The sequence below is a fragment of the Galleria mellonella genome, unplaced genomic scaffold (assembly GCF_026898425.1).
Source record: "Galleria mellonella isolate WM207_F2 unplaced genomic scaffold, CSIRO_AGI_GalMel_v1 utg171, whole genome shotgun sequence".
In the NCBI taxonomy this organism is placed as follows: domain Eukaryota; kingdom Metazoa; phylum Arthropoda; class Insecta; order Lepidoptera; family Pyralidae; genus Galleria; species Galleria mellonella.
The window spans coordinates 6,912,678-6,940,279 of NW_026442014.1; the positions used below are offsets into that span (position 1 = coordinate 6,912,678).

At 31.2% G+C, this 27,602-nt stretch overlaps 1 protein-coding gene across 1 annotated transcript; it reads right to left on the reverse strand.

Moving 5' to 3' along the window:
* Positions 1-1,617: 1,617 nt before the first annotated feature.
* Positions 1,618-23,362, reverse strand: LOC113518123 (adenylate cyclase type 2-like). The gene is made up of 20 exons (XM_026902894.3): positions 23,251-23,362; positions 21,367-21,549; positions 20,184-20,330; positions 19,539-19,704; positions 18,448-18,650; positions 17,465-17,614; positions 16,747-16,865; positions 15,917-16,061; positions 15,376-15,512; positions 14,661-14,810; positions 14,188-14,332; positions 13,775-13,846; positions 13,556-13,689; positions 12,898-13,068; positions 9,647-9,962; positions 4,580-4,943; positions 4,290-4,468; positions 3,931-4,195; positions 3,658-3,782; positions 1,618-3,138 (listed from the first exon to the last, which is right to left on the reverse strand). The coding sequence occupies exons 1-20, from the start codon at positions 23,251-23,253 to the stop codon at positions 2,515-2,517; spliced, it is 3,798 nt and encodes a 1,265-aa protein (XP_026758695.2). The 5' UTR covers positions 23,254-23,362; the 3' UTR covers positions 1,618-2,514.
* Positions 23,363-27,602: the final 4,240 nt, after the last annotated feature.

Below are 27,602 nucleotides of genomic sequence, written 5' to 3' on the forward strand. Positions count from 1 at the left end.
TTTTAAAATTAAAATTACTAATTACTTATTATTATATTTAAAATAACATCAATGGCGAATATATCACTTACCTTCGATTTGCCGATGACATAGTAATCATGGCGAAATCCCTGGAGGTACTGAATACTATGCTCAATGACTTCAATGGTGTTTTTTTTTATTTATTTTTTGAACAGGTAGGTCTAGATGAACATCCTGGGGGATATGCTAATATACCGGAACATCCCCCGAGTGGTAGGGTGAGCACGCCATCCACTCTATCTTGAGAGACGAAAGCTGCTTTTACCATCAGGGGGCGGGTCGCTGCCGTCGAAGTTGTGGTGAGTGCGAAAGCGAACCCATGTCTCCGACATATGGCACCTCGAGGGTATATCGTCTGGTTTTTGGTGGGTACACCCCCACCTTACGGGGGGATTCCCACAGTACCAATTCACCTTCCACAAGGTGTATGGATCTGCATAAAACATTTTCCAGTCGTTAAAAAAAAATAAAAAGGTCTAGATAAATATGAATAAGACTAAAATCATGTCTAACGACTATTCCACACCTATACCTGTTACGAGTGAGAACACTGCGCTCAAAGTTGTTGATGAGTATGTATACTTGGGATAAGATGTCCGAATACGTAAGTCCAACTTCGATCGAGAGGTCAACTGGTGAATCCAATTTGGCTGGGAAGCGTTCGGAAAACTACGCCACATCTTTTCATGCAAAATAACTTAAAGTTTAAAGACGAAGATCTTAAACCAGCGTGTTGCCAGTGATGACTTATAAAACTGAAACATGGTCCTACACGATTGCCCGTATATAAAAGCTTCAATTTGCTCAGCTGGCTATGGCGAGGGTTATGCTCGGTATCTCTTTTCGTGATAGAATCCGAAACGAGGATTTTTTTTATACAACTTAAAATGGCAAACAAGCTGACGGCCCACTTGATGGAATGTGGTAACCGTTGCCTATAGACATGAGCAGTACCATGGACATAACAGAGTATACTATTTCACCCATGATACCCCCTATGCGTTGCCATTCCTGAGGACTCAGGTGTTATGCCTCTGTACCCAGTAAATTCACGCCAATTCACGCAAAACGGATATCCGCAAAAGGACCAAAGTAACCGACATAGCCCGAAGGGTAAGTAAGCTGAAATGGCAATGGGCTGGCCACATAGCTCGAAGTACTGACAATCGATGGGTAAGAAAGATTCTTGAGTGGCGACCCCGTACGAGCATACGCAGTGTAGGACGACCCCACTAGATGGAGTGACGACCTCAAATGCATTGCATGGAGTCAGAAAATACAGGTGGCTCAGAACCGTTCCTTATGGCAGTCTATAGGGGAGGCCTATGTCCAGCAGTCGACAGATAATGCTTGGAATGATGGTCATGGCTTCTTACAAAATTATATCCGTGCGAAGCTGAACCGCGTTGCTAGTTCATCAGATTAACTAACTATCCGTAAATTTAAAATAATTAATTTTGTATACTATTTCTTTTAAAGTTGATTATGTAAAATAAAAGTAGTGTAAGAAACTTGTCATGTTTTTGTTTTAGGGCTAGTAGAAATAGCTTTTTTACTCTTGTGTAGGAAAGGAGTGGAAAATATCTAAATATACAGTTTTGATATATGTATGTATATTCAAACAGAATACATAGTAACGATTCAATATTACAAAATAAGGTATTACCCTTGCCTAGGTAAAAGTCACTTAATCAATCTATACAAACTACAAAATGAAGGTTACTCAGTGCTATCTATCGATTTGTTATAAAACTCAATGTAAATATTAGCAAAAATTACATTTTTATGTGATTTCACTGTGTAAAAACTTGTAGGGACAATTTTGTTAATTACCTTGAAGGAATAAATGGAAAGAACTGAATTAGCTATATGTAATAATTTAAATATGATTTTTCAATATGAATTGCTAAAACTATTTCACCCTTTAAGGATTTGTTTGAAAAAAAAAAAAGAAATGTGTATCTTAATTCTGAATTAACAACAATAATTCCAAAAAGTTTGAAGCAAATCACACTACGCAATAAAAAGTTTCATATAAAAATTATTTCATACATATCAAATATATCAAAAAGTAGCCTTTAACCATCTCTAGAGTCACAGCTATTTCTATACCTAATTTCATCATAATCGATCCAGCGGTTTCGACGTGAAAGCATAACAAACGAACAAATAATCTTACTTTCGCATTTACACTATGATAGTGTAAATGCTAACTAATGTTAGGCCATACGTATTAGCAATTCTAAGTTATTGTACATTTTATACTATACATAATTATGTAATGTAATAATTTTGTTATTCTTATAATAGTAGAGATTTTTCTGTAGTAGAGTAATACTTATTTTTTTTAATAATTACTTTCTATCTAGTAACAAGGAATATATATAATTTTAAACATTATGAAGGAATATAATAATGAATGTATTTATTAAGATTTGTTATATACACTAATATATATTTGTTATATACAATAATACATCATTGTAGTCAGTCTTATAAATCAGTTACTTCTATCTTGCAACTACTTTCAATTTGGTCAGATATAAAAGCGTTATTCGGCACCAGAATAGGATCCTGTGTGTGTGATGGAACTTCAATTACAGCAAAAGTTCTTATATCATGATTATTGTTATCGACAATATTAGCCTTAGTATTAAAATTGTCATTTCTGTTGCTATCGACATGTTTGTCCATTTCTATAACTTTACCAATAATATCAGTACTACTTATATTATTAGAGTTCCGTGGTGAAATGCCCTTGCTATCATCCACGTTATGTCCACTGATTTCCATATTACCTTCGGATTCAGTACCGTCATTTGAATCAACAGTGTCAGATGTCACTTCAATGTTGTGAGTTATATTTTGTGATTGTGTATCGGAAACCTCACATTCAGATGAAGTATAGCTATAAATACTATCTCGAATTTCATACTGATTCTTTTTTTCTATACGTTTGTAATAATCATTACTTTTTTCTATTCTCACGGGATTTAAATGTTCATCAAGGGGAACATAATACGTCTTTATATAACCAGCTCCTTTTACTAATGTCTCTCCTCGATATGTTGTCAGAATGCCACAATCCTCTAAAATTAAAGCAGTGTTTTCTGTCACCTGTTTGAAAAATATTTTAGTGTCTTTAACAATTATATTATACATTTTTAAACGTCAGCATTACGATATATGTATATGAAGCTCAAATGTGTAAGTATAGAAAAATGTGTGTTTTTTTGGATTTGGATATTATAGTAGACACCTTTATTGATTTTGTTGTATTATGGATATTCAAATATAGACAGGATAAGGGGAAGGGATTGTTAGTATCGGGGAGGTTAGTCCCCGTTACTATCAATGTACCCTCTAAGGTCGACCTCTCCGCGGTTCACCCTGGAAACTATCGTGACTAATTTATCGTTGAATTCATCATGATAGGCTAACTGACCTCCCTTTGCATCCTCACTTATCACCTCTCATTGGTATCCAGCCAGTATATACTGACAGCGCAGGCGGGGTTACCATGCCATTTTCACCTATTAAAAAAATATATAGACGGGATACATATACTTATCTGGAAATTTTTGGACAGATAAATATTTAAAAATAATAATAAAAAAAGATACTTATTAAACTTACTTGTATTTTTCCTGTTTCTCCAGTAGAATCCATTCTAGATGCCATATTGACAGCGTGACCCCATATGTCATACAATGGTTTAGAAGACCCTACTACACCGGCTGCTACTTCTCCATTAGATATACCTGATAATGTGTTAAAATATTAAAAAAAAATAGTATTAAGTAATTATATGAAATAAATACTAAATAAGTAGTAAATAAGTTGATAATACATAATACTGGTATTATTTTGCACTGGTATAATTTTTTAAGTTTTTTTTTTAATTCTTACCGATTCTCAAATTCAGCCCTTCGAAGCTCTGAAATGATCCACGATTAAAGTCCTGCAGTTTCCTCATCATTGCGGCTGCAAATTCTAGCATCGTCATTATTATAGCACGATTATATATTGTATTTTGATTTTTAATATTAGAGTTTATTGATGTTGAATCAAATGACTGTCTTTTGCTGGGATCTAAACCGCAAGCAGCCATGTATGTCCATCCTGCCATTTTGATTTTTTCTACTTTGTAGGCTGAACTTCCGGTTAATAGTAACTGCAAATATAAATACTCACAGTTAGAGTGTAATTGTTCTATTTAGTTAATATGTATGCATGACATAATTATATAATAGAAATTATGTACATACCCTATCAAAATCGGATATGACACTGTCTAGCATACCCAACACTGTTTTGTCGCTCAAATCTGCATCATCTTCTACTCCTAATTTATAATCAGTAAGCGATGCGAACATAACTGCTACATTATCATATTTTTCGTAATATAGTTCGTCTATTGATCTGTTCATGTTCAAATAAACTTGTACTGAAAAAAAAAACATTTATATTATATAAATTGTAACATTTGTAACTACTGTTAAAGCAAGATTTTAGTTTTAGATTATTATATAAATATACATTATATTATTTTCCTTACCCACGTGCCCTGGTAGTATATTTTCCAAAAGCATGTTATTGACTTTCAACATAGTTTCTGCTTCTTGCTGTTCCTCGCCAAGTTGTACTTGCCACAAATAGTCCAATCTGTTTCTAAATTCTGTCATTCTATCTATCCAATATAACGTTAAAGTTATTGATACAACAGTTAATGTATGTGAGACTCTAGGATCGAGTCCTACGTTCCATGTGACGTCAGCGGCAAATAAATCAGTTTTCATTCCCCACACCATCCATAGATAGAATGTTGTCATTCCACCAGCGACAATCCATTTAAAGATGAAGAAAACTCGACTGAATAGAAAGTTTAATAATAGTGCCAATCCCCAGCACTGGGTAACGTGCTGAAAAAATGTGTTCGGATTGATACGTAAATCATAACTAGAAATATTTTGAATGCTGTTGCTATAATTTGATGATGATGAAAGAAACTCCAGAGATACGTAATATTCACTTCACTTATCTCAGTATTAAATGGATATCATTATAAATTTGGACCCGTAAAAAAGGATAATTAAGCCTTTAATTCTAATTTTTACATTTTGTTTTAAAGAATACTGTTAAACTATTTACAATATGCCTCGACGTTTGTTGTGTCTTACGACATAGCCTTCTTATGACAAAGCCTTAAACTGTTATCTATCAACTACCACTCGTAGCCAAAAGGGACCTAGGGTCACATTCAGGTCGTCTTTTCATCTTTGCACTTTACGACCTTGGTTCCTAAAGCAATTTCTCGTATATTTGTTTACTTCATTTTTCATATTTACAATGGAGCATATGTCCAGTCCGTGTAGTCTTAGCATACAATGAGCGACTCCTCTCATTTTCGTGGGTTACGTAAGAGACGACTAAGGGAATTTAATGGTCGAGGAATGGGCAGCAACGTTTAATTTAAAACATCATCAAAGCTTAACTGCGGTGCCAATCCGCCTGCCAAACGTGGCAACTATTGGCATAACTTTCCTCTTGTTCCCTTATAAGGAAAGGCCTATGTCCAGCAGTGAACAGATAACTGTTGATATAATGATATGCCCAGTCCATTTCCATTTGAGTTGATTTACACGTAAAAGCATATATTACTTTTGTTTTATTTCCTATGTTTATGTTTCTGATTTTGTTTTTAATTTTTAATCATAGCATGATTGACTCTGTGGCTTTCCAACATTTTGCAAGTTTGTCTCTTGCTTGCCTTTTTGTCAGCGCGTACCATGGATTTCAGTACTTTTGGGTTTTCCTCCATTATAACTAGATCATCGGTAAATCTTAGATGGTTTAGTCGCGATCCGTTTATGTTTAGTCCCAGGTGATCCTATTCCAGTTTCCTAAATATTTTCTAGCACTACTTAAAACAGCTTCGACGAGAGTGGATAACCTTACTTGACTTCTCTGTCGATTGGAAAAGCACATTCTACAGATTCCAGCTTGACATTAACTTTACTTTCACTGTAAATATTTCTTATAATGTTTACATAAACGTTTGGAATTCTTTGCTCCTTAATACTTTACCATACTGAATCGTGTTTGTGGTTGTTGCTTTCTTATAAAGAAGTGTATGACTTTGCCCATTGACTTGGGATGTTGTTAAAATAGAGTATTTTATTGAAGACCTTTGTTAGTATCAGGCTTAATTCTTCTGTTGCCTTATGCATAAGCTCGTTTGAAATTTTACCTGGACCAAGGAATTTTGTTTTTTGGTTTTTATGTTTTCGACTGATATATATTTTTAGTATAATACGAGTATTAATATCTCTTGTCAAATTTTCCTGGTTCGATTTGAGTATAACAAGCGATAGCAGGCTATTTTTAGGATTTTATATTTTGAAGCCGTTGACAATTTTTTATTTACCTTTTTTATTAATTTCTTATTCCGTAAAAAGTTCTTTTACGAAGTTCCTTAAGAGCTTTTTGTCTGTCCACCGTTTTATTGATGCGATTTTCTAGCGTTTTTATTTTTCGGTAGTTCCTATCTTTTCTCACGTTTTACCGAATCTGTTTACTTGAGTCGTGCGATAAGAGACGTCAACGATTATTAGACGGCGAGAAGGGGCTTAAATTAAGGGTAATTTATGTGGAGACTTTGCTTCTTCTCGCATCTTCTACCGCTTGTATATTTTCTGAATTGTGTTCTGAAGAACTTTTCAATATGCTGCCTATAGCCACCTTTCACTATCGCATTGCTTGTCATCATCAGGGAATCCGTCATCATACCTTAGAACCAGAATATTCACGAATAATGCAGTTTCAGAGGAGCTTCTTCTCACAAACACGCAACTAGTGGAATGCCGAGGCTTTCCTTAGAAATTACAGCATGGGGTGCAAGGATCGACAACATCCATACAGCTACAGTTCTATTTACCCTTAGACGACCTTATAGGATTTTTTGTTCTTACTTAGTTGTACTTTCATCTGTTCTTTGATACTGTTTTATGTTGTAATGTACTTTCCACTTATTCATCATGTATTCTGTGATCTTATTTTTGACCGCTTTGGTGCAAAGCATGTGTTTGTGTGAGTTACTTTTGGCCTAGGTTTTTTGTCCATATTTAGACATACAGCAATATACCGTACGATGATTGATATTGAAGTTAAAGTTTTGTGTTACGTCTGTATTGGTAAAGAACCTAGCATTGTTTGTTAAGACATAGTCTACAATCTTACTATTTCATTTTTAACTATTTCATCTGGGGATATCCACGTCGATTTCGTTTTATACTTCTTGCGGAATATGGAAATAAGCAATGGTAAGTTGTGTTTTAGCAGGAATTCTAACAGTCGTTCGCCATTTTTGCTTTTTTTACCTCTTCTGAATATTTTATATTCTTCATTGGCCATTTGTGCACTTTGTGTTTTCAGCATATTTTTCGATAATTTCACTTTGTTTTAAAATCGTTTTAAAAATTGTCTCTATTTGTTTTGGTAGGCGACCATTTCATTGTCTTCTAGCAATAGCTGTGATCTGAACCTGTGTAGCATGAAGAGGGTGCATGAATGCACGATTTTGAGGAAGAATGTGCTGGAATACTTCCACTGAACGCCGTTGCTATTACGGAGGAGGATGTTGTTGCTGCAATTCGGCGGGTTCCGTATTGGAAAAGTCCGGATATCGACAGATTGCAGCACTCAATTATAGCAAGGTACACAAGTACCTCACGTTCTGTAAATGTAAGCGTCCAACGCCCTACAGAACTGTTAAATATCGTAAACGATTATAGCAGCTCTGTTAAGGTGAACCGCAGAACAGATAAGCGTTCTCCATGTGCAGAGGGTATAGGTCACTCAATCTGAAAGGAACGCTACATATCTACCTATCATACCTCTAGTATCGAAAATCTATCCGAGGCCAAAACATATCTGTATCAGGGCATGGCACAAAATATTGGTGTAAAGGAGGCGAATATGAGACAGTTTGTTTGCAAAGAATTTATGCACGCCTTACAGGAATATTTAAAAGTTCCTTGTCGGGTGTGAATAAAGTTTGAGCTTATAATGGCAACCCCTATTTCTTTACATTTTTGGCATGCTCGGATGACCTCAACCCGATCTTGAAGTCCTCGATCGGAAAATCCGCACAACTATGCCTGCATCACCCGAAGTCGTCAGTCATAAGGATATTCCGCGGAAGGCTGGTGGTCAGGGCTAAGCATTTAGATCATGTAAAACCGGACATTAGGATATTTTCTAAAGAAAAAGTCGAAGATAGAGAGGTAATAGAATGTAATAAAGGATTTACCACTTTCTTTGGCCAGAGAGGACTGGCAAACCCCGGAATAAATGAGAGGTATCTTAACGGGTGGCCGTATGGAAAGGGAAGGAGATGCAAGTAAGGTTCTTCAACCTCTGTGCACTTATTATAAATCGGTGGTCTATACCGAGGTTTGTGTCTGTGCAATACAGGATCAGGTGGTTAAGACGAACAACTGCCGAAATAGTATTGTGAAGGATGGCACTGAGGTCATCTGTCGGGCTTGTCACCATATCGCAGAGTCACTCAGAGATTTGATTTTGGGTTGTTCAGCTCTTATTAACATTGAGTACTTGCACAGACATAATCAGGCAGCTAAAATACTCTATCAATAGTTCTTAAACTTTGCCGGTCCTCGAAAGTAATAGCGTTGGGCTGTACTGGGACTGATCCATCATCACAAACAATACGGTTCCTGTAAACAAACCTGATATCGTGGTGATGAATTGGGCACTTTCGAGGGTATTATTGGCTCATGAGGTGACCGAAATGTGGGGGGGGTGTGATATCCAATATTTCAGTGTAACCCAATCGTTCCATCACTGAACGGTCTTATCCCAATCACTGTGGAACAACATCTCAAATGGTTGGGATACTGGAGCATATCTCTTTCGGAAAAACAGCAGAAAGTGGTGCTTTTGGATACTGTTCGTATAGTACGCCGATTTTTTCCTGAGGCCTTGAACCCTGGCCGACTGGGCTTCTCCTAGGGGTTAGTTTGCTATCTCCATTAGAATTTTTGGATATATCTAGCTCACAGTTTGCACAAGTATCCGACAACACCATTCGCTCCCTCTCGTTAACATCATCGTCTTTGAGGGCCGAAGTCAGCATGTATCATAAATATTTAACGTTGCACGCTCTTGTAATTGCTGTACAGTTCAAACTAACTACTAAAAAATTTACAAGTTTATTTTTACTGATCTCTAAGACCATGACTTCACTTTTTTTTACAATATGTATCAGTCCATGTTCAGCATAGGATTCACAAACTAGGGCAAATTTTCTAAGACCACATACTGGTGTACTCAGCAATATCATATCATCTGCATAGCTTATATTATTAAAATTTACTCCATCAATATAGCAGCCAATGCGAGTATTGCTGAGCACAACGATCAGGTCATTAATGTATAGTTTGAAGAGTATTCGTGATGATAGCCCTTGCCTTACACTATACTCCAGCTTATATGATTGTGACAGATTTACCGTCTATCAAACTCTGTTGACCTGATTGCCGTACAAGTATTTACATATATTTATAAGTTGCATTAATACTCGAATATTAGAAAATATTGTTACCCAAGGCGAGACGCAGTTTGATAGCACAGTCTTCGTTGAAGGTTCAACTTCCACTTCAGTGCATCCAATTACATTAACGATCGACATCGCAGCAAGTCCTGTACTGATAATCATATATATTGCTGTTCTTATTTTAGCAGATCTTATTATATTTATTGACAGGTCGTAAATAGAACGGAGATATGGATTTTTTGGTTCTTCGATGCCGTTATGTTTTAACCATATGATATGAAACCAGGTTAGAGGCTGCATGGCAAGCAATATTAGTATCAGTGCTCCAAAAAGAGTCCAAGTATACCAGTGAAAGCCATTGAACCTTAAACAAAACAGATTATTTTAAAAAAGAAATCTAATTATTGAGAAGGGTAATTGCCCATTTACAATTAATCCTTACTAATATTATAAATGTGAAAGTGACTTTGTTTGTTTTTTACCTTATAGCGTCATAACAGCTTAATTTATAACTGTAAAATTTGGTATACAAATATTATATGTGGAGGAGAAGGATATAAGCTATTTTATCACGGTTAGTGAACACATCCCAATCACGTAGATGAAGTCACAGGTAAAAGCTAATATAGTATAAATTAAACATAAAAAATTGTGTATTTAAGAACTTTATAAATAGTTTACAATACAGTTTTTGAAATTTTAAGAGACTTCGAAAAGAATTTGTAGATAGTTGTTAAATTCTACCATTATTATTATATCGGTAAATAGAATATTCCGCGAAGAAAAAATTAAAATATGTGTGTAATAGTATCCACCAAGCAAAAATAAACTCAAATTAATATGCTTATAATTGTAATTATAGGTAGCATTTTGGTCAATTGTTGTCATTTTATTAAAAACTAGCGGCCCGTCACGGCGTCGCACGGATGGACATTTTTACATTTTAACCCCTGACGGGTATTGTGGGTCGAAACGACCCGGCAGGTAGTTCGGCGGGCCTCAGGTACACTATGAAGGAACTATGTACAGCTGTTTCCTCCACCACAATATTTTAGTTTAGACCTTCAGAAGACGAATGGAATTGGTTTTATATTTATATTCATCTTAGTATTCAAGCATATAGCTTGAATACTAAGCGTCGGAAAATTTTACTCTGGGTCGCTGAGACCCTCAATACCTAGTGCGGTATATTTTGTTATTTTATAAATGTGAATTTGATTTTGTTTGTGTATTATAATTAACATTATTGGTAACTAAAACTTGAATTAATTTCCTCCTTTACCAAATGTAATTGTTTATTATATTTAAAAAAATCAATTCTTGCTAAATTAGTCAGTAAGAAAAGAAATTTTCGAGTTTCGTGTCTTTTGAACATGAAATAAATGATAGTTACGAATAAAAAAACCTTATACAATTGTCAGCAAATGATTTCAAAAATATTTTATTAAAGAAGTCTGCCACTGACGACGATCTGACGAAACCTCATCTCCAAAGACGTTACGAATGTCCTCAACTACACTTGCTGATAAAAAAGTATTTAAAGACTGTTTGGGTATAGTTGCGGACGAAGTACCATATGAAGAAGTTTTTGATTTAGAAGAAAGACAAAAATGTTCATATTTTCATTATTCATTAGGAATAAAAACTAAAATAGAATGCAGTGAATGCAAAAAATCCATGTGTAACCGACATCGAAGTACACGATGTGTTGTATATAGTTCATAAGTTTGCAGACAAATAACCTTCAATGGGGAGTTACTTGTTATAATACGATGATTTTTTTTATATCAGAAAATATAAGTTTTCGAAAAAAATAGAGTTTTTACGTATATTTTAAACATTCTTAAACCCTTTTTACTACTTTTACCTACTTTCATTTTTTAAAATAATTATAGTTTTTGAAGAACTCAATAAACGTCCATACGTTTTTAAACTACACACTTTCAGATTTACAATGATATATAAATTTTTATTTCTAACGTTAATAAACGTAGAGTTATTGAATTTGTAATAAAATCTCGTGCAATGCGCGTTTGCGAAGCTTTAAAGCCGAATTATACCTATTTAAATTATTCAAACTTTATTTATTTATATTTCATTGTATTTGCCAGAGTATAAACTTTAATTTAAAAAAAAAGTCTAAATCGGTGTGCTAGAAGCTAAAATATTTAAGGAAAAAGTTGTTTGGGTTGCAGCGGCCCTCAATACTCGTTGTGGGGGTATCCAAAACATGTATACCCGTCAGGGGTTAAAAAGTGGCCATTTAGGTTGCACACGCGACGGAAGCTTAAAAATAAAGTAACTTCTCCCATTTTCCCAACATTTCCCTTCACTGCTCCGCTCCTATTGATCGTAGCGAGATGAAAAGTATACCAGACCAGGAGTATGAAGAATAATTGTACCTAGTTTCGTTAAAATCCGTCAAGTAGTTTTTGTTTCTATAACGAACATACAGACACAAAAATTTTACTGGTCGCATTTTTGGCATCAGTATCGATCACTAATCACCCTCTGATAGTTATTTTGGAAATATATTTCATGTACAGAATTGACCTCTCTACAGATTTATTATAAGTATAGATAGATAACACTGATTTTAATATGGATAATATTTGACCAATCATTTTTTAATTTGACATACCAGACTAATAATAGAATCTATTGTCGATTTTTGGATTAATTAATTTCTATTTTATTATTGACAATATTACTTAAACTAATTAAGTTTACTTAAGTTTCTTGGAGTTGGTTAAAAATTAAATATGACAGAATATTTATTGTTCAGTTTTCCACTAGTGATTCCATCGCAGCAATAATTTTGTAAAAACTGTTTAATATTTAATCAAATATCAAGGTATGTGTTACGAATTTATTCACTCCTAAACACAGAAGAAAAAATCTATTTCAGACATTTCATGCAGTAATTTTTGTGTATATTTAATATATATAAATTGTAACTATTTTATGAGATATTTATGAAAAATAGATATGGAGGATCTTAATGAGAGTTACAGAAGCCAAAACAATAATTTTTAGAAATTTTGTCTTCCTGTTTGTAAGTTTGTCTCGGCATTACGAAAAAACTATGGCACAAATTGAATGCAGTCTCAGTTGTATTCATGAAAGTGTAAATTAAAAAGCAGTGTATGTTTTATCTTGATACGCTAACTAGAAATTGTCGATTTTATTAATTTTTAAACAGTATCGATTCAAAGTATCGACCAATGGCTAGTTTGGTACATAAAATCTTGTGACATACTGTTTTACAGGAAACTAAACTGCTTATAAAATAATCTTACCAGTCGGTAGTAAGGCCATTAATTAGGAATGTCAGTAAAAGAATGAAGAGGCAGCATGTAATGTAGTACTTAAACAGTGGATCTGCTTGTAGAAGAAAAGACTTCTCCATATCGAAATTTTTAAACATCAGTGTTATTTTGTTCAGTCTGGATTCACTCATTATTTGATTTCTAAAATTTGATAATAAAATAAATTAAATCAATGTAAATTCATATTCAAATTTAAATTCTAACACTGATGAAATGACGTACAATGTATAGCACTAAGAAACATATATCACTATCATCATTTCAAAGACTCTCATAGATTGTTTTAAAGAACGGTTCCGAGTTACCAGTTCTCTGAAAATTATTTGTAGTCATAGTTCTGTCTAGCAGAAGGGCATATAACAGTTCATTGCCTGTTGGGCTTGCTTATCCATCAGTTAGTAGTATGAAACCATGTTTAATTATTTGAATTAATTATAAGGATAGCAAAAATATCAGAATATTCATAGCAACTAACCATTTGAACAAGTTAATAGTTCAGATTGTTGGCACTTGGTAACACTTTGTGTATATAATATATTGATGTTAGTAGAAATTGTAAAAGAGTATTTTCTAATGATATAATTTTTACGAGTCTTATAAAATTTATTGTACAAAAAGTCTCAGATACCTTCCACTGGTCATATCTTCAATTTCTTTCGCCATTTGAGCGTCTGCTGCCTTCAGCATCAGCTGATACTCCACTAAGTTGTCATCAATGAATGACGTAGTACGTCTGTGGTTTAAATTTCTTCTTTCCGATAACTACTGAAATAGCAATTAATATGGAGAAGCATATTGCATGGTATATGAAATTTTGGAAAAATAATAACGGCAAATGGCAACTTACTCTCGAGGTTGTTTTGCTAATGATTCTATTTAAACCAACTGAAGCTCTATGAAAGGGTTTATAGTCGACGGGCTGAAAACATAACGATATATTATGGTCAATAAACATTCTCTATTCAAATAAAAAATACATAAATATTCACAGAGGGATTATTAAAAACTTAAAAAAAAAAAATACAGGTTTAGTTTATGTGTTTACAAAAAGACCAGATTTTACTTTTTTTTTGTTTATACTTTTGCAAAGCAGCTCAAATTATTTTATAAAACTATCAGGTTTTAAGCGATCATAATAATCCTTCAAGAAAGGCCTTTATGTCTGTAGGCGATGACAACCACTTCTTTTCATGCGGGGTCTCAGCTAGTTTGTCATTACAATTTGCATAAAAATATCTACAATTTTTGAATTACAATTACCATTGAAGGTCGTGATAGTAGATAAGTTTCTAGTTTGTTTTTTGTTATAAATACATCATTTTGACAAGCAGAATTCGGTTCAATTACGTATTCTCTAGCAGAACCTTGCAGCAATTCAAGAGTCTGTTTAGTTACATGTACTTTCCTGTAACAAACAATAACGAGATTATGTGTTTAACTTTCACATTAATGAATGCTGTGAGAATAAGAACAATTTTTATTCAAGTAAATATATAAGCATTTCTGAATGGTCATTTTTTTATGATTTTTATAATCTATATCTTTGCTTACAAGTAGAATAATATTTTCTACATTATTATGTAGAAATATTAATACATAAACTATAATGTTAATGTAACTGTTAGTAAATAAAATGAATAAATAGTAGGACGTTACAAAATTAAAAGATATATAATGTTTATACTCTATTTATTCCTTTTCGTCAAAGATTACGATAGGTGCGATATATATACCCAGCTTGTCCTGTAGACTCCATTTTGTTGGCAATAGTAGCGTCCTTAGACCAGATATCATATTGCCATTTTCTAATGCCGATCAATCCGCTTAGGATCCTGCCTGAATGCACGCCTATCCGCATATCGATGTTTAACGATCGCTTTTCTCTGAAAACCGATACATATTATGCTCAAAACATTTCCCTAATAATTTCTTTTACTTGCTTGTTTCTTATAATATACCCCCCTTATATAATACTTATTACACCTATAAATAAGTTCTCGGATCAGAGAGGGGGGGGGGGGGGGATTGCTAGTAATAGCTAATGGCCCTATTTAAAATAACAATATGTACTATCAGCATTTATTATCATAAATAGACATTTTTTCTTTTTTTATGATATGATTTTTTAATTATTGTTAAAACAAAGTAAAATTTTTAATGCTGATTAAGAAAAAAAGAAAAGTAAATTGTAATGATTATCAAATTTAATTATTGTTGTGAAACAGCGGTTTCTCCTAACACAAGCAATTTTTGCTTAACAGGAGATACCAAACCCTGTAATGTAACTAACTACCTTTGTATAAAGAAATAAATTTATTTATTATTATTATTATTACTATCAGTTCCTCGTGAGTTCATAATAACCTATGATATCTATGTTATAGCAGGCTACTATTCAATATATTATTTATCAATTTATAACGAATTTTCTGTTATCTAACATAATACCTTACGTCCTTGATGATATGAATCATTTCCAGTCCTAGGTCTACACAGTTCTTTGCGTGCTGCGCGTTGGGCTTAGGTATACCACTAACGCAATAATAGCAGTCGCCAAGAAACTTTATGCGAAGAACATCGAGCTCCTGGAATTAAAAATAATATAATATGAAAATAATATGTCATTATTTTAAAATAACATTATTTAATTAAATCCGTTAACAAATAAATAAAAGGAAGTATTGACAGTTTTTAGACTTGGTAAAAATTGAGATCTTTACAAAGTACGTATGTTACGTACATGTATTATTTTATATTAAAAAGTAAAAGATAAGGATTTAATTTTTAAAAGACTATTCTAAAAAGAAATTAAATATGAAATTTAAAATAAACGTACAATAATTTCAAAGATTAAATGGAGCGAAAATTTAACCATGGTATAAATGAAATTGTTAACTTATTTTAATACATATATAGTTGTGAGGGTATTCAATAAAAAAAGTTTCGTTTTAACGTCTAAATACAATTAAAACTTCTAAAAATTACATACCTCAGAAGCTTCGTCAAATCTCCCAAAAAGCTCATTCAGTAATTCTACCATCCTCATTGGAGATAAGGTGGTGGAAATTCTGGTATAATTTACGACGTCGGCATACAATATGCTGACATTATCATGTTCTTCTACATATCTATCACTATAATTAAATAGATTAAAAATATACAATAGCTCAAAATATCACAAGAAATAGGCATAATATTGAAACAAATCCAAGATTACGCAAGTTTGTTTTTATGTTGAAATAAATAAATATATTATCTAAAAGAATACAAAATTTAGGTCAATGTCAATAGTTGGAAGTTCAAGAGAATGATAAGTAAATACTCTTTTTACTGATAATTTTACAACTAATAAATAAATAAAAAGCTTATCAGATATCGCAGCTTACTTGTAGTAAATATTTGTATTATACCTAGAACCATACAGATATTATACATACACATATATAAATTACAAATAAGGATATTACGTACATTAATATTTTATATATTGATAAACTAATTAAATGAGAAACATATTTCTATCTTGACAAGATCAGTATAGGACTAACATGGGAATAAAGAGTATCTACTGCAAATTTCATGGAAAACGCCACTTGTTGTAATCAAGCCACAATCGGCGAAGATATCGCCATAAAATAGTTTAAAGACGTTAAATACGGTTACAAATTGCTCTGAGTTTTGATATTCTAGATTGTAGGTAGATATTAATAATATAGCCTAACAGATACCTACGCGTATTCGTAACATAGTCATATTTATCAATTGTTTTGGACAAATAACTAAATAAGAAAATGCAAAATAATGTTAAAAATTACTTACTTGAATGATTTGATATTATGAACGAGATCGTGCGATTGTAAACTAAGGTATATGGATCTGATGTCTTGTCGAACTTTGGATACAATGTGTTCTGGTAAAATACTCAACATAAGGCGCTCCTGAAGTACAAAAAAATTATTTGAACATTGGTGAAATAAGAAATATATATTAATATAATATTCATATATATTTTTACTTATTTTAACATGTTTTATGTTACAAGAAATAAAAAAAAAGGTTTTTATTCTTCAAATTTGCGTTACTTATAAATGACATATATATTTAGTCAATTTCATTACATATACATATATTGTGAACTAAAAGCAAAATAATTTAATTTATTTATTAACTAAATTACACATTTACTTTACAATTTTCAAATTTTATTGTGTATTAATATATAATATTATTACACATACATCTATACCAAGTAATCCTAGTATAGAATGAACTACGCCTTCCTTTGCCGTGGGTGTTATAATAGATAATTAAGGGAACTTAATAGTCGAGAGATGGGCAGCAGCGTCTTTCTACAAACAACACTAAAAGCGTAACTGCGGTTGTCAACCTGCCTGCCAAACATGACAACTACTGGCAAAGGCTTCCCTAATGGGAGAAGCTTAGGGACACTAGTGGACAGTTGTATAAAAAATTTGATAGAGTTACTACTTGTAATTAAAAATTTACTCGAAACAATAAAATATATGTAATTATATACCTCTTGAGACTTTACAAATTTCAGTCGCCAAGTACTTTCGACACATGCTTGCCTATCGAGGAATGATCTTCTTGTTACAATTTCATTCATTAGCCTGAAGTATGTACCCATTATGTTGACACCTACCATATAGATTATGTCCGAAGCGATCTGTTATCAAATTAATATTATTACATTTATATAATAAAAACAATTATGATGAATTTCATTATCACAAATGTAAATTTGAGATATCGTGAGAACTTGAGACGACTCTCACAAATATATTTAGAAGACATCATCTAAAAATAATCATAGTTGGATTCGTTTTCAATATGTTGTTTACTATAATTCAAATTATATGTAACTTAGAATCATAACAAACAGTAGAACAAATAAGCGGCCTGCCACATGGAAAGTGATAAATGTCGCCTATAGAAGTGAACAACACCATGGGCATAACAGAGTATATTGTGTCGCCTATGATACCCGTCATGTATTGAAATTAATAATATAAATTAATATTAATACAAATCCTAATAAGTAGCTAAATAATAATTTGTTATATACTATTATTTTATTGATTTTTTATTATTCTACCATCTATCATTTTATCATATCTATAAATAGTTTGACTTATTTCTTCTTATCACTTATAATTTTTATTTGAAGAAGTTTAATTTCTATCTTTTATTTATAAATGGCTTATAAGAAAGACACAATGTTATAAAAAAGTATGAAAAAAGACAGTTTTATTTTATTTCATACGAAATTGAATGGAATACGACATACAAAGGGTTTGAGTTTTATTTGTTCGGCTAGGATATTTATTTATAATTACTATTGTAAAATTGTAAATTTTATTTAGGTATAAAGCAGTGAAAATCATATTTACATTTTCAGTGTTTTCTTAATAAAATGTAATAAAATCAGCTTTAAAACAATGACGACGATAACAAAGTCAAATGTATACACGTATTGAAATCATCAAACATTATTCTTACCACAACTCCAATCTGAGGATTTTTGTAATATGTGAAGAATGCGTAGATTAGTACATATACAGTGCTCACTAACACTCCTAGAATTATGACTAGGTAGTTATTCCTCAATGGTAGAAATACATATATTGATAATAACACCGTGGTAGAGTATGCTGGTCGTAATGCGATCCCTTCTGAAACGCTGTGTATTGGAACCGTAACGTCTAGGAACATAAAAAAATCAATAAAAATAAATGCCACAAATAATGGAAGATTTGCAATAACAAATTAGCTGATGGCAGTCACCGCTAATGGATAGGAATGTTACCATAAATAACATAAAATATCTGTAACGCCCATAATACCTTTCATGCGTCGTATTAGTGTTAGTAATTCTATTACACCTGAGTAGTTTCTTTACCATATCTCAGTGAAAGTTCTGCTTGACATACAAATGGCAAAGTTAAATAAATACATTATATTATATATTCACATATTGGTTACTACCTTTAGATTATATAGATAGTATCTCCATACAAATGCTTCGAGAAAAGCGGGTCAACTTTTTCATACAATTTTGTGTGATAAATAATCAATAACGTTTCCATTGTAACTTCTATATTTATTTTGTCTTATAATTTCTGCATCTTTTTAATGCGTAAATACATAGTACGCGTAAATATATAGAAAACTGATAAAAAAATCGAGTCGGCTAATTTGACAATTTACTAACAAAAAGTTGACCCGTTTTTGAGGCTCGAGACTCTATCTATATAATTTAAGGTGTATAATCTCTATAACTACCATATGCAAATCTATTGATTTGCATGACTTAAGGTACCACTAGGTCTTAGTTTGTGGTTAAGTAACAAATATTTGTATCGACTACATAATAATATGTTTATAGCAGTATTTTAATCTGAATAGTAAGGTAATCAGTGTAATTACTGACACAGGAGGTAATAATAATGAGTAATATCTTATACACAAAACTATGAGGTTGATATCGATCATATGTTATGCTTATTATTTTTCATCAGAACAATCATCACTTGCTTGCCTTAAAAACTTACTTTACACATGAAATACGCACTAATTCTACGATTACATACCAGTAACGACAAGATCTACAATAATAATAAAGGACACAACGATTGGCATCCAGAACCATTTTTTCCGGTTGGGATCATAGAAACATTTCCAAAGACATAAAATCGGTAAAGTGATCCTCAGAACGTACATCCCCATCGATAAATACGTTGATTGTGATTGAACTTCCTGAAATTAAAAAGTCCTCTATATAACATGGTGAAGGTATATGACAGAAATTATTATATCTGTAAAATCATCATGTACATATATTTATATAAACTTTATATATTATTGAGCGACGGCCTTTTACTTAGCAGCGATGTTTCTTTTTCCTAAGGATATAAATAGTAATTTCTAAGGAAGATATATCGTTTGTGTGAGTGTGCTATGAATTTTAACTCTAATATTATTAGGTATTTTTGATAAATTTTATCAATGATTTTGTTCACAAAAATATGTATACATATCTTTATTTTGATATTTGATTTTAAATTATGATTGAAATTCAAGCGAATGAAGTCATAAAGTAAAGCAAATGTAGTAGAATAAGTTTAAATAATATAAGTATCTTCTGTGTTATTATTTTTTACGTAATTATTAATTTACATGACACCATTTTCTATTGAGAAGTGTATTTGTCTAAATGTTAATAAAATTCAACTTACCTCTGAATACGTATACACGACAACTAAAACAATATGTACTGTTGAGAAAGTCAATAATAATGTAATATAAATATAAATAAGTGATTCCCTTAATTTGTCGTCATATTTCCTATATAACCCTTCCAGTTCTTTCTGGAAAAATTGATCCTGTGACAAAAATAAATACTATTTTACCCGAGGTAGACTATATATAAATGTAATCTGCTTGTATATTTCCATTCTACTTTTGTTTCTACTGATAAGCAAGTGTGCTTGCATCACTGTGTTTTGGGCTCAGCATTGTATGTTATGTCAGAAAAATGAGAAATACATGAGGTTTGAAAATTTATTTTCCAAGTAATTAATTGATACAAAATATTTTTAACACATTACGTAAAATACTATACATATACATACATATATATCTGTCACGCCTGTTTTCCATTAGGGTAGGCAGAAACAATGGAATGCCAAATGCTTTGATTAAAACATTTTTTACATGTCAATAACCTTTTGTGTACAATAAAGAATAAAAAAAAACAGATCTCTTTCGCTTCGTCTATTTTTAATATAAATTAAATTTTAACACAGAAGAAAAAATATGTACACAAATCGACAAAGCAATATTTATAGATAAATCTAGAATCAATTACAGCAAATAATATATTATATTTATTGGTATAGTAGTTTATTATGACTACAGAGCATATTTTAAAACAGGTACTATTATAATATCATATTCAATGACAATATTAAACGATAAATATTATTACAAAGTGAATCAAAACAGTACATAGACAACGTATATGAAGATTATAGATATATTCATTCAATAAAAAAGACATATCTTTATTTACTCATTTAACTTTACCTTATCACTTACCTAGCATGACGCTTATAAGCATGTCTGTAATTCAGCTATAGGTAAGTAGTATTATAAAATAAGTCTTAATCTTTTAACTATTTAAATAAAAATTCAATGCTATTTCTTAGTAAGCGAGGTCGCTTGAGAACGAATGAATTAACGTTTTTCTAAGATTGATTAAACTAAGATAAACGTCAGTCGAGTCAGTTAGTTGTAGTTTTATAAAATTAATGATAATTATACCGCATATATAAAGTACACGGTCTCTTTTAAATCAAAGAAAATAAACTTTTTTGCAAGTTTCTGAAGAAAGAAAAATGTAAGAGAAAAATAACTCACCCTTAAATATTGCCAGTTCCACTGTTTACCACCTGTTTGTTCATTTTCCTTATTCCTAAAGTCGGCTAACGACGATAAAATGCTGGTGGCCCTGGCCGTGTTCATAGAATATCTGGTGAGCAGTTCCAGGCCAGCTACCTGATGTGGCACAAAGCCTGTTGTTCGGGAGAGGTCGTGTTCATCCTGTTAACATGTAACGTGTAGTTATTAAATTCATATTCATAATATCACTGTTTTATATATATGTTTATACTACTCATTTTAATATTATACTAAGGAAAAAGCGCGTAAAGGAATAAAGCATTCAAAATAAATCTTTATACCAAAGTCGCTTAACCAGCGCAGCGTAGTAGTAGTAACGTCATACCCGTATACCTACTTATCTTATGAGAAAAGAACCATGTTTAATGTGATGTTAGAAAGTTGAGGATGTAATTTATCTCCGTAATTATCATAAAAAGTAGTGTTTTTGGATATACGGACGAAGTTTACTAAGTGTGTTTTTACATATTATTGCGTATTCGTTCATATGCTGTTGCATTTAAGCAAATTATTGGCGTAAAGTACAGCTTTGCCACTTGTAGCTTGATGGCTGTTAATAATATATAAATATTTATTTTTAAAGAAAGATTATAGCAGTTTTTTGATTTGTCTGATGTCAGTTACCTATAAGTGGTTATAAACTATCTTACTCATTTGTTATCAAAAATATTAACAATAACAAATATTTATATTAAAACAAAATAGTATGTTCAATAATAGGTAATATAAATATTATCGTAAGCATTGCTGAATCATTGTTAATTTAATTCCGGCATTGCGAGTGTGTTGTTATGGAACGTGTATCTGTCATGTTTTGTACACAAGCTATCATCAAATTATCATATCAATCATGATACTATCATTGGATTTTGGATTCTTATAGCCTTAGATTATAGCGGTACACACACACACACACACACACACACACACACATACACAAATGTCGAAAACTACATTTACCTATATTAGGTTTAACTTTCGAAAATAAAAAAATTAAGCATTTCAATGACGCGCATTACAAATACGTTATTTGAAGAATAGTATCATAGTATAAAAAAAATTTGTATATTAGCTTTAAATAAACAATAAAAATAAAAAAAAAAAACAAAAAAAGTCCGGTGTTAAGTCCGCCAAATGTACATAGAATTTTACTGTGCATTAAAGTTTAAATAAACAGATAAGAAACAAATGCTTTGTAAAATACAACAAAAATGCGAACGTAAGTAGAGCCCACAGGATATGTTTTTTTTATGCAACTTAGAATGATAACCCACCTGATGGAAAGTGATAACTGTCGCCTATAGACATGAGCAGTGTCATGAACATAACAGAGTATACTGTTTCGGCCATATTACTCCATATGTGTTGCCATTCCTGAGAACTTAGGTATTATTCCTTTGTACTCTATAAATTCATTATCATATTCCACCCTTTAAACCGAAACACAGCCACGAAAACACAATTGCATCACGGTGGAAAACGAAATGCATAGAGGTGCTCAAACAAACGACTTTTGTACAAAGTCTCCCTCTGGTAAAACCTAACCTAACCAGGTTGCTAATAGGAGGGTGGAATTCTTCTCTTATAGGGTAAGAAAGACATTATGAGGACATTTAATGACATATAAAGTAAAAGTTCTTGCAGTATACATTAATGTTATAACTACGAAATAAATACCAATATATATACAGCTCTGATATTTCTAGAACTTTAGCACTGCTTATTTTTTTTGTTATATTGAATAACAAAAGTATCTTGTCTTTTTTTCGTATTATTTCATATAAGTATTTAGATTTGTTATAGGCAATAAATTCATAGAAAGGTAAATGAATATTTACTTACCATTATTGTCAGTTATCCTTTCTCATTACGATCAGTAAAACACTAAAAACAATTACACGAAAACGCAAAAAGTCCGTTTTTCGGCAATTACCGTATATTACTGAACTGAGTATATCAATTATTATGCCGAATGATTAATATTGATAAAAAATAGGTATTCAGCGGAAGCGATTATGATAGTGATTATCGTATTAGTTTCAATCAGCCATTGATAAATGTAGCTTACACGTTGATTAGCCACGAATAGAATAGTCAGTTAGTTCCTTTTATAATTAGGAGATAGGTAATACGAGAATTACCATATTTTTGTATATAATTAAGATTTTGTTTTATTACAGCATTAACTTAAGTTTTAACTAAATTACTGTCCAACTAACAGTTAAAACTATTGGATATTTAGTGAAAATTAGATCAATTCAAAATTGACGAAGGTACCGCAGAAAATATATAAGTATATATACACACACACACACACACACATACACACGCACACACATGATTAATAAATGCAGAAGAATTGAGTTAATCAAAATTTTGAAATGGATTAAAAATTATAATATTTCTTAGTAAACAATAGTTTCGTTTAAAGCATTCAAACGGAATGTTAAACAATTACAAGTTTGGTACTTGGTACTTTTAGAACTGGCCGGTAATTTTAGGTGTAAAGATATATCCGCGCCTAGTTACAAATTTTAACTAAAAACTTCATAGCGCCAATCATTCATCTTCTTGTAATTCTCATAGCTTTTAGGGGCATGACCTCCAGATTTGCTATACCGCTATTGGTTTTATTATGTTTAGTTGCTGTTGACTTTATGTGCTGTTCTATAACAAATTTAAGAAAAATAATGATTATTTTTCTGTTATTATTTTCTACGATGAACTGGTATATAACGCCATATGTTGTTAATTCCGGCATTTATTTTGTATTGGTGTATTTAATAAATAAATAATTAAAATGTATTATGCTAAGGGTAAAGGTACTTTCCTATATTTAACTATCGACGACTTTTTGAATCTATCAGGAATTATCTGTGAAAGTATGTGTATAATTCATCAATGTATTTTAATTACAACTTAATCAATACATGATTATAAACATGTGATTTATTTGTGTGCTATAGATGTATGTTTTAATTCGTTAATTCTTTTTAATCTGAATTTATCGCAAAGAGAAATGTATAAAATATAATACTCGTAAATTGTTATAAAAATTTCTTATATTATATTATTAAATTTATTGATTTTATTTTATTGTATTTTTTTTAAATATATTCCATATAATTGTATTATTGGCGTATTAAATAAGTAAATAATATTTAAATATATTGAATAAAATATCTATATCTACCTACTATTCAAATTTTGGTCGTCATAATATTCGTGAGAATGAAAAACATGTTCGTTTCACAAATTATAACGCACTTACTAATTGACTGTGAAGCTCATTTGTTCACTATGACGAAATAAAACTGATGAATTGAGTAGTACAAGTCTTATGTGTGTTTATATCTTAATTCAAGTCAGGGTTACCGAATTTAAATTTTATCCAAACGACAAATACTCTTTCTCCAAGTCGGTACGATTTCTAGGACTTACCTTATCACAAAGTTCTATTGTTTTTCATTACGTTTGCCATATGCCACAAAATAAACGACGGAAAAATATTAATTCTGTTCCTATTTTAAGCTTATATAACCCTCTCTTTCTCTTATGTTGTCTGTTTTGACACTTCTATATACTTTACAAATATCAAAACTGACCAAAAAAAAAATACTTACATTTCTCCAAAACCATTTTAATTAAGAATTATTCCAATAATTTATTTTTTCCAAAATTACGCGTTCAATAAAATTTTAGGAGCCAAAATTGTGAAAAAATAACCCAATCTGGCAATGCTGACAAATTCCGGACAAAAGAATTACATATTTAACAGTGATTAAGTTAAAATAAACCTCTTAAGTATAGGAAACTAAAATTTGGTAATAAAACACATATCATACATTCTCTTATATTAATTGTCACTTACAAATAAATAACTCTTAAAACTTTATTATATTCTCTTAAAACTTTTGTTATATACTCTTAAAATGTTACTGTTAGTTCCAAAGCCTAACCGCCTCCCAAGCTTGCCACCAAAGTGCAACCGCAATTAGTTTTTGATGATGTTTTAGGAAGAACACTGCTGGCTATCTCTAGACCACTAATTTCCCTATGTCGTCTTTTCGACATCCACGGAAAAGGAAGTGGGCAGTCGGCCTTTTTAAAATATGCATATTATGTGCTCTCAGATATGTCTTTGCGCATAGCTGAAAGGTCCTCTCGCGTTTTGAGGTGGGCACCAGACAATTGAGGGACAGGCACAGCCCACTTCTCTCCTATAATAAAATAAAAAAAAACCGAAAATAGGTCAATCGAAATGTTATCCAAATTATATACAACTTTAATATAATGCTAATAATATTATAAAATAGAATTGAATATGTATATACATAAATTTTGTAACTTATAAATTGAACAACTGTTTCGCATTTCATTTACATCTAATATAATGTGAAATCAGGAAAGGTAGTTCTGTCACATTTCTTATTACCGAAATTACAGTCAGCCGTTAAGTGTATAGTACCATTTAAAGAAGTAAGTAGCCTCTTTCATAGGTTCGTAGTTTTTTTTACGCAATCTTAATTATTTTTCTTAGAAAGGGAAAAATATTTTACGTATCGTTTAATAATTTTCAAGCGTGTAAGTTTTATTACACTGTTTATATTTCAGACCTAATAATAAAATATTTTCTTTATATCAACATAAGACTATAATTTTGTATTACAATAAATTAGTATTTACAATTTTAATATTAATAAGATAGCGCCACCTTACGAAGGGCTATGGAATCACATGATTTTAATAGAATTAGAGCACTTAACAAAATACAATGTTAACGTTGTTATGATTGTGAGTAGTAACATTAATAGTTGTGTAAATTGACACTAGAGGGAGTCTACAGATATTTTAGGATAATTAGCAATTATCTTAGTTTTTAAAGTTAATTGATAAGTAATATATTATTTATTATAAAAATAATAACAATAAGGTTCTGAATTTATAAGGAATTGAGGTTACGAAAATAAAAAAAATCACGTATTTGTTATTATTTTTATTTAAATTATATTAAGTTTTATTTAAATTACTTTATTTCTGGTAGCTCTACAATATAACATTTAAAGGAGTAAATGTTTAAAGCATACTTACCTAAAAGATATGTAATTAAAACAAAACACAAATTCTTTTTCTTTTAGAAAAAAGAACACGGATATATCCGTGTTTTGTTTTTAGTTATAATTCAAGTTAGAAAAATTGTATTATATTCGGACACAACACATTTATGTAACTCTAACCAACTAATTACTTTCACTTCAAAATGTTAAAATAACCAAAACTTATTTTGTTCATACTTCCATCTTGTTATATTTTTATCGAGCTTATATTTTGGACGTGAACAATCCTGTTTGTTTGTTTCGCTTATACTCGTACATTTGTTTTTTTGTTTGTTCTATTTTATATTAGTAATGTTTACAATTTTTAAACTAGGTATAAACATAAATGATTAATTGTCGTTTAAAAAACTTCACAATAATAATATTAGTTAGATTGAGGAATCTAACACAAATTGAAACTTTCCTGTAGTTGTTTTTCAGAGGAGAATTAAACAAATTGTGTCATTGTAAAAACATGGTGAACGTTGCGTGCAGATACTCTCAATATTGTGACACAATTGGTCTGATTTGGGATAATCAGTAGGTAAAAGAAAATACTTCTAGCTCAGAAGCGAAGACATGACAGCGTTACATCAGTCTACTCCCGATTATGGCCGGTGTAAATATCGATATAATTCAGGTAAATTATCATATTTTATATTAAGTTTCTTTAAAAATATGTTTTATTAATATAACATTATAAATGTGAAAGTGAGCGTGCCTGTTTGTTTATGGACTGTTATTTACTTACATTGTTACAACTTGTCTGGGGATGATGGCCTGGCTAGCACAGGTTTTCCTAATTTAGTCATCACAGTTCAGAATACATTCACTGAGTATTTTTAAGTAACTAAATTATATAAATTGTATAGCGCCTTAATAGCTTAACCAATAATTATAAAATTTCGTATACATTTTCTAAATGGGATGAAGAAAAATATAAGCTAATTTTTATATATATTTTGTATATTAAGTTCCTCTGGATTGAATATTCCAAATCTAATATATAGTATAATTATTCGATATCCGGTCAATATACTTATAGATATTCTAACTATAGGTGTACGATATATATTGCCCATCCCTACTTATAGGTCC

Bases quoted from the DNA above. Each gene is read 5' to 3' on its own strand.
- LOC113518123 (XM_026902894.3), bottom strand. The intron at 13,847-14,187 runs GTAATTGTAATT...TTATGTTTTCAG, and splicing joins TACTATCACGACCTTCAATG to CCCGTCGACTATAAACCCTT. The intron at 3,139-3,657 runs GTAAGTTTAATA...TTTTTCAAACAG, and splicing joins GAGAAACAGGAAAAATACAA to GTGACAGAAAACACTGCTTT.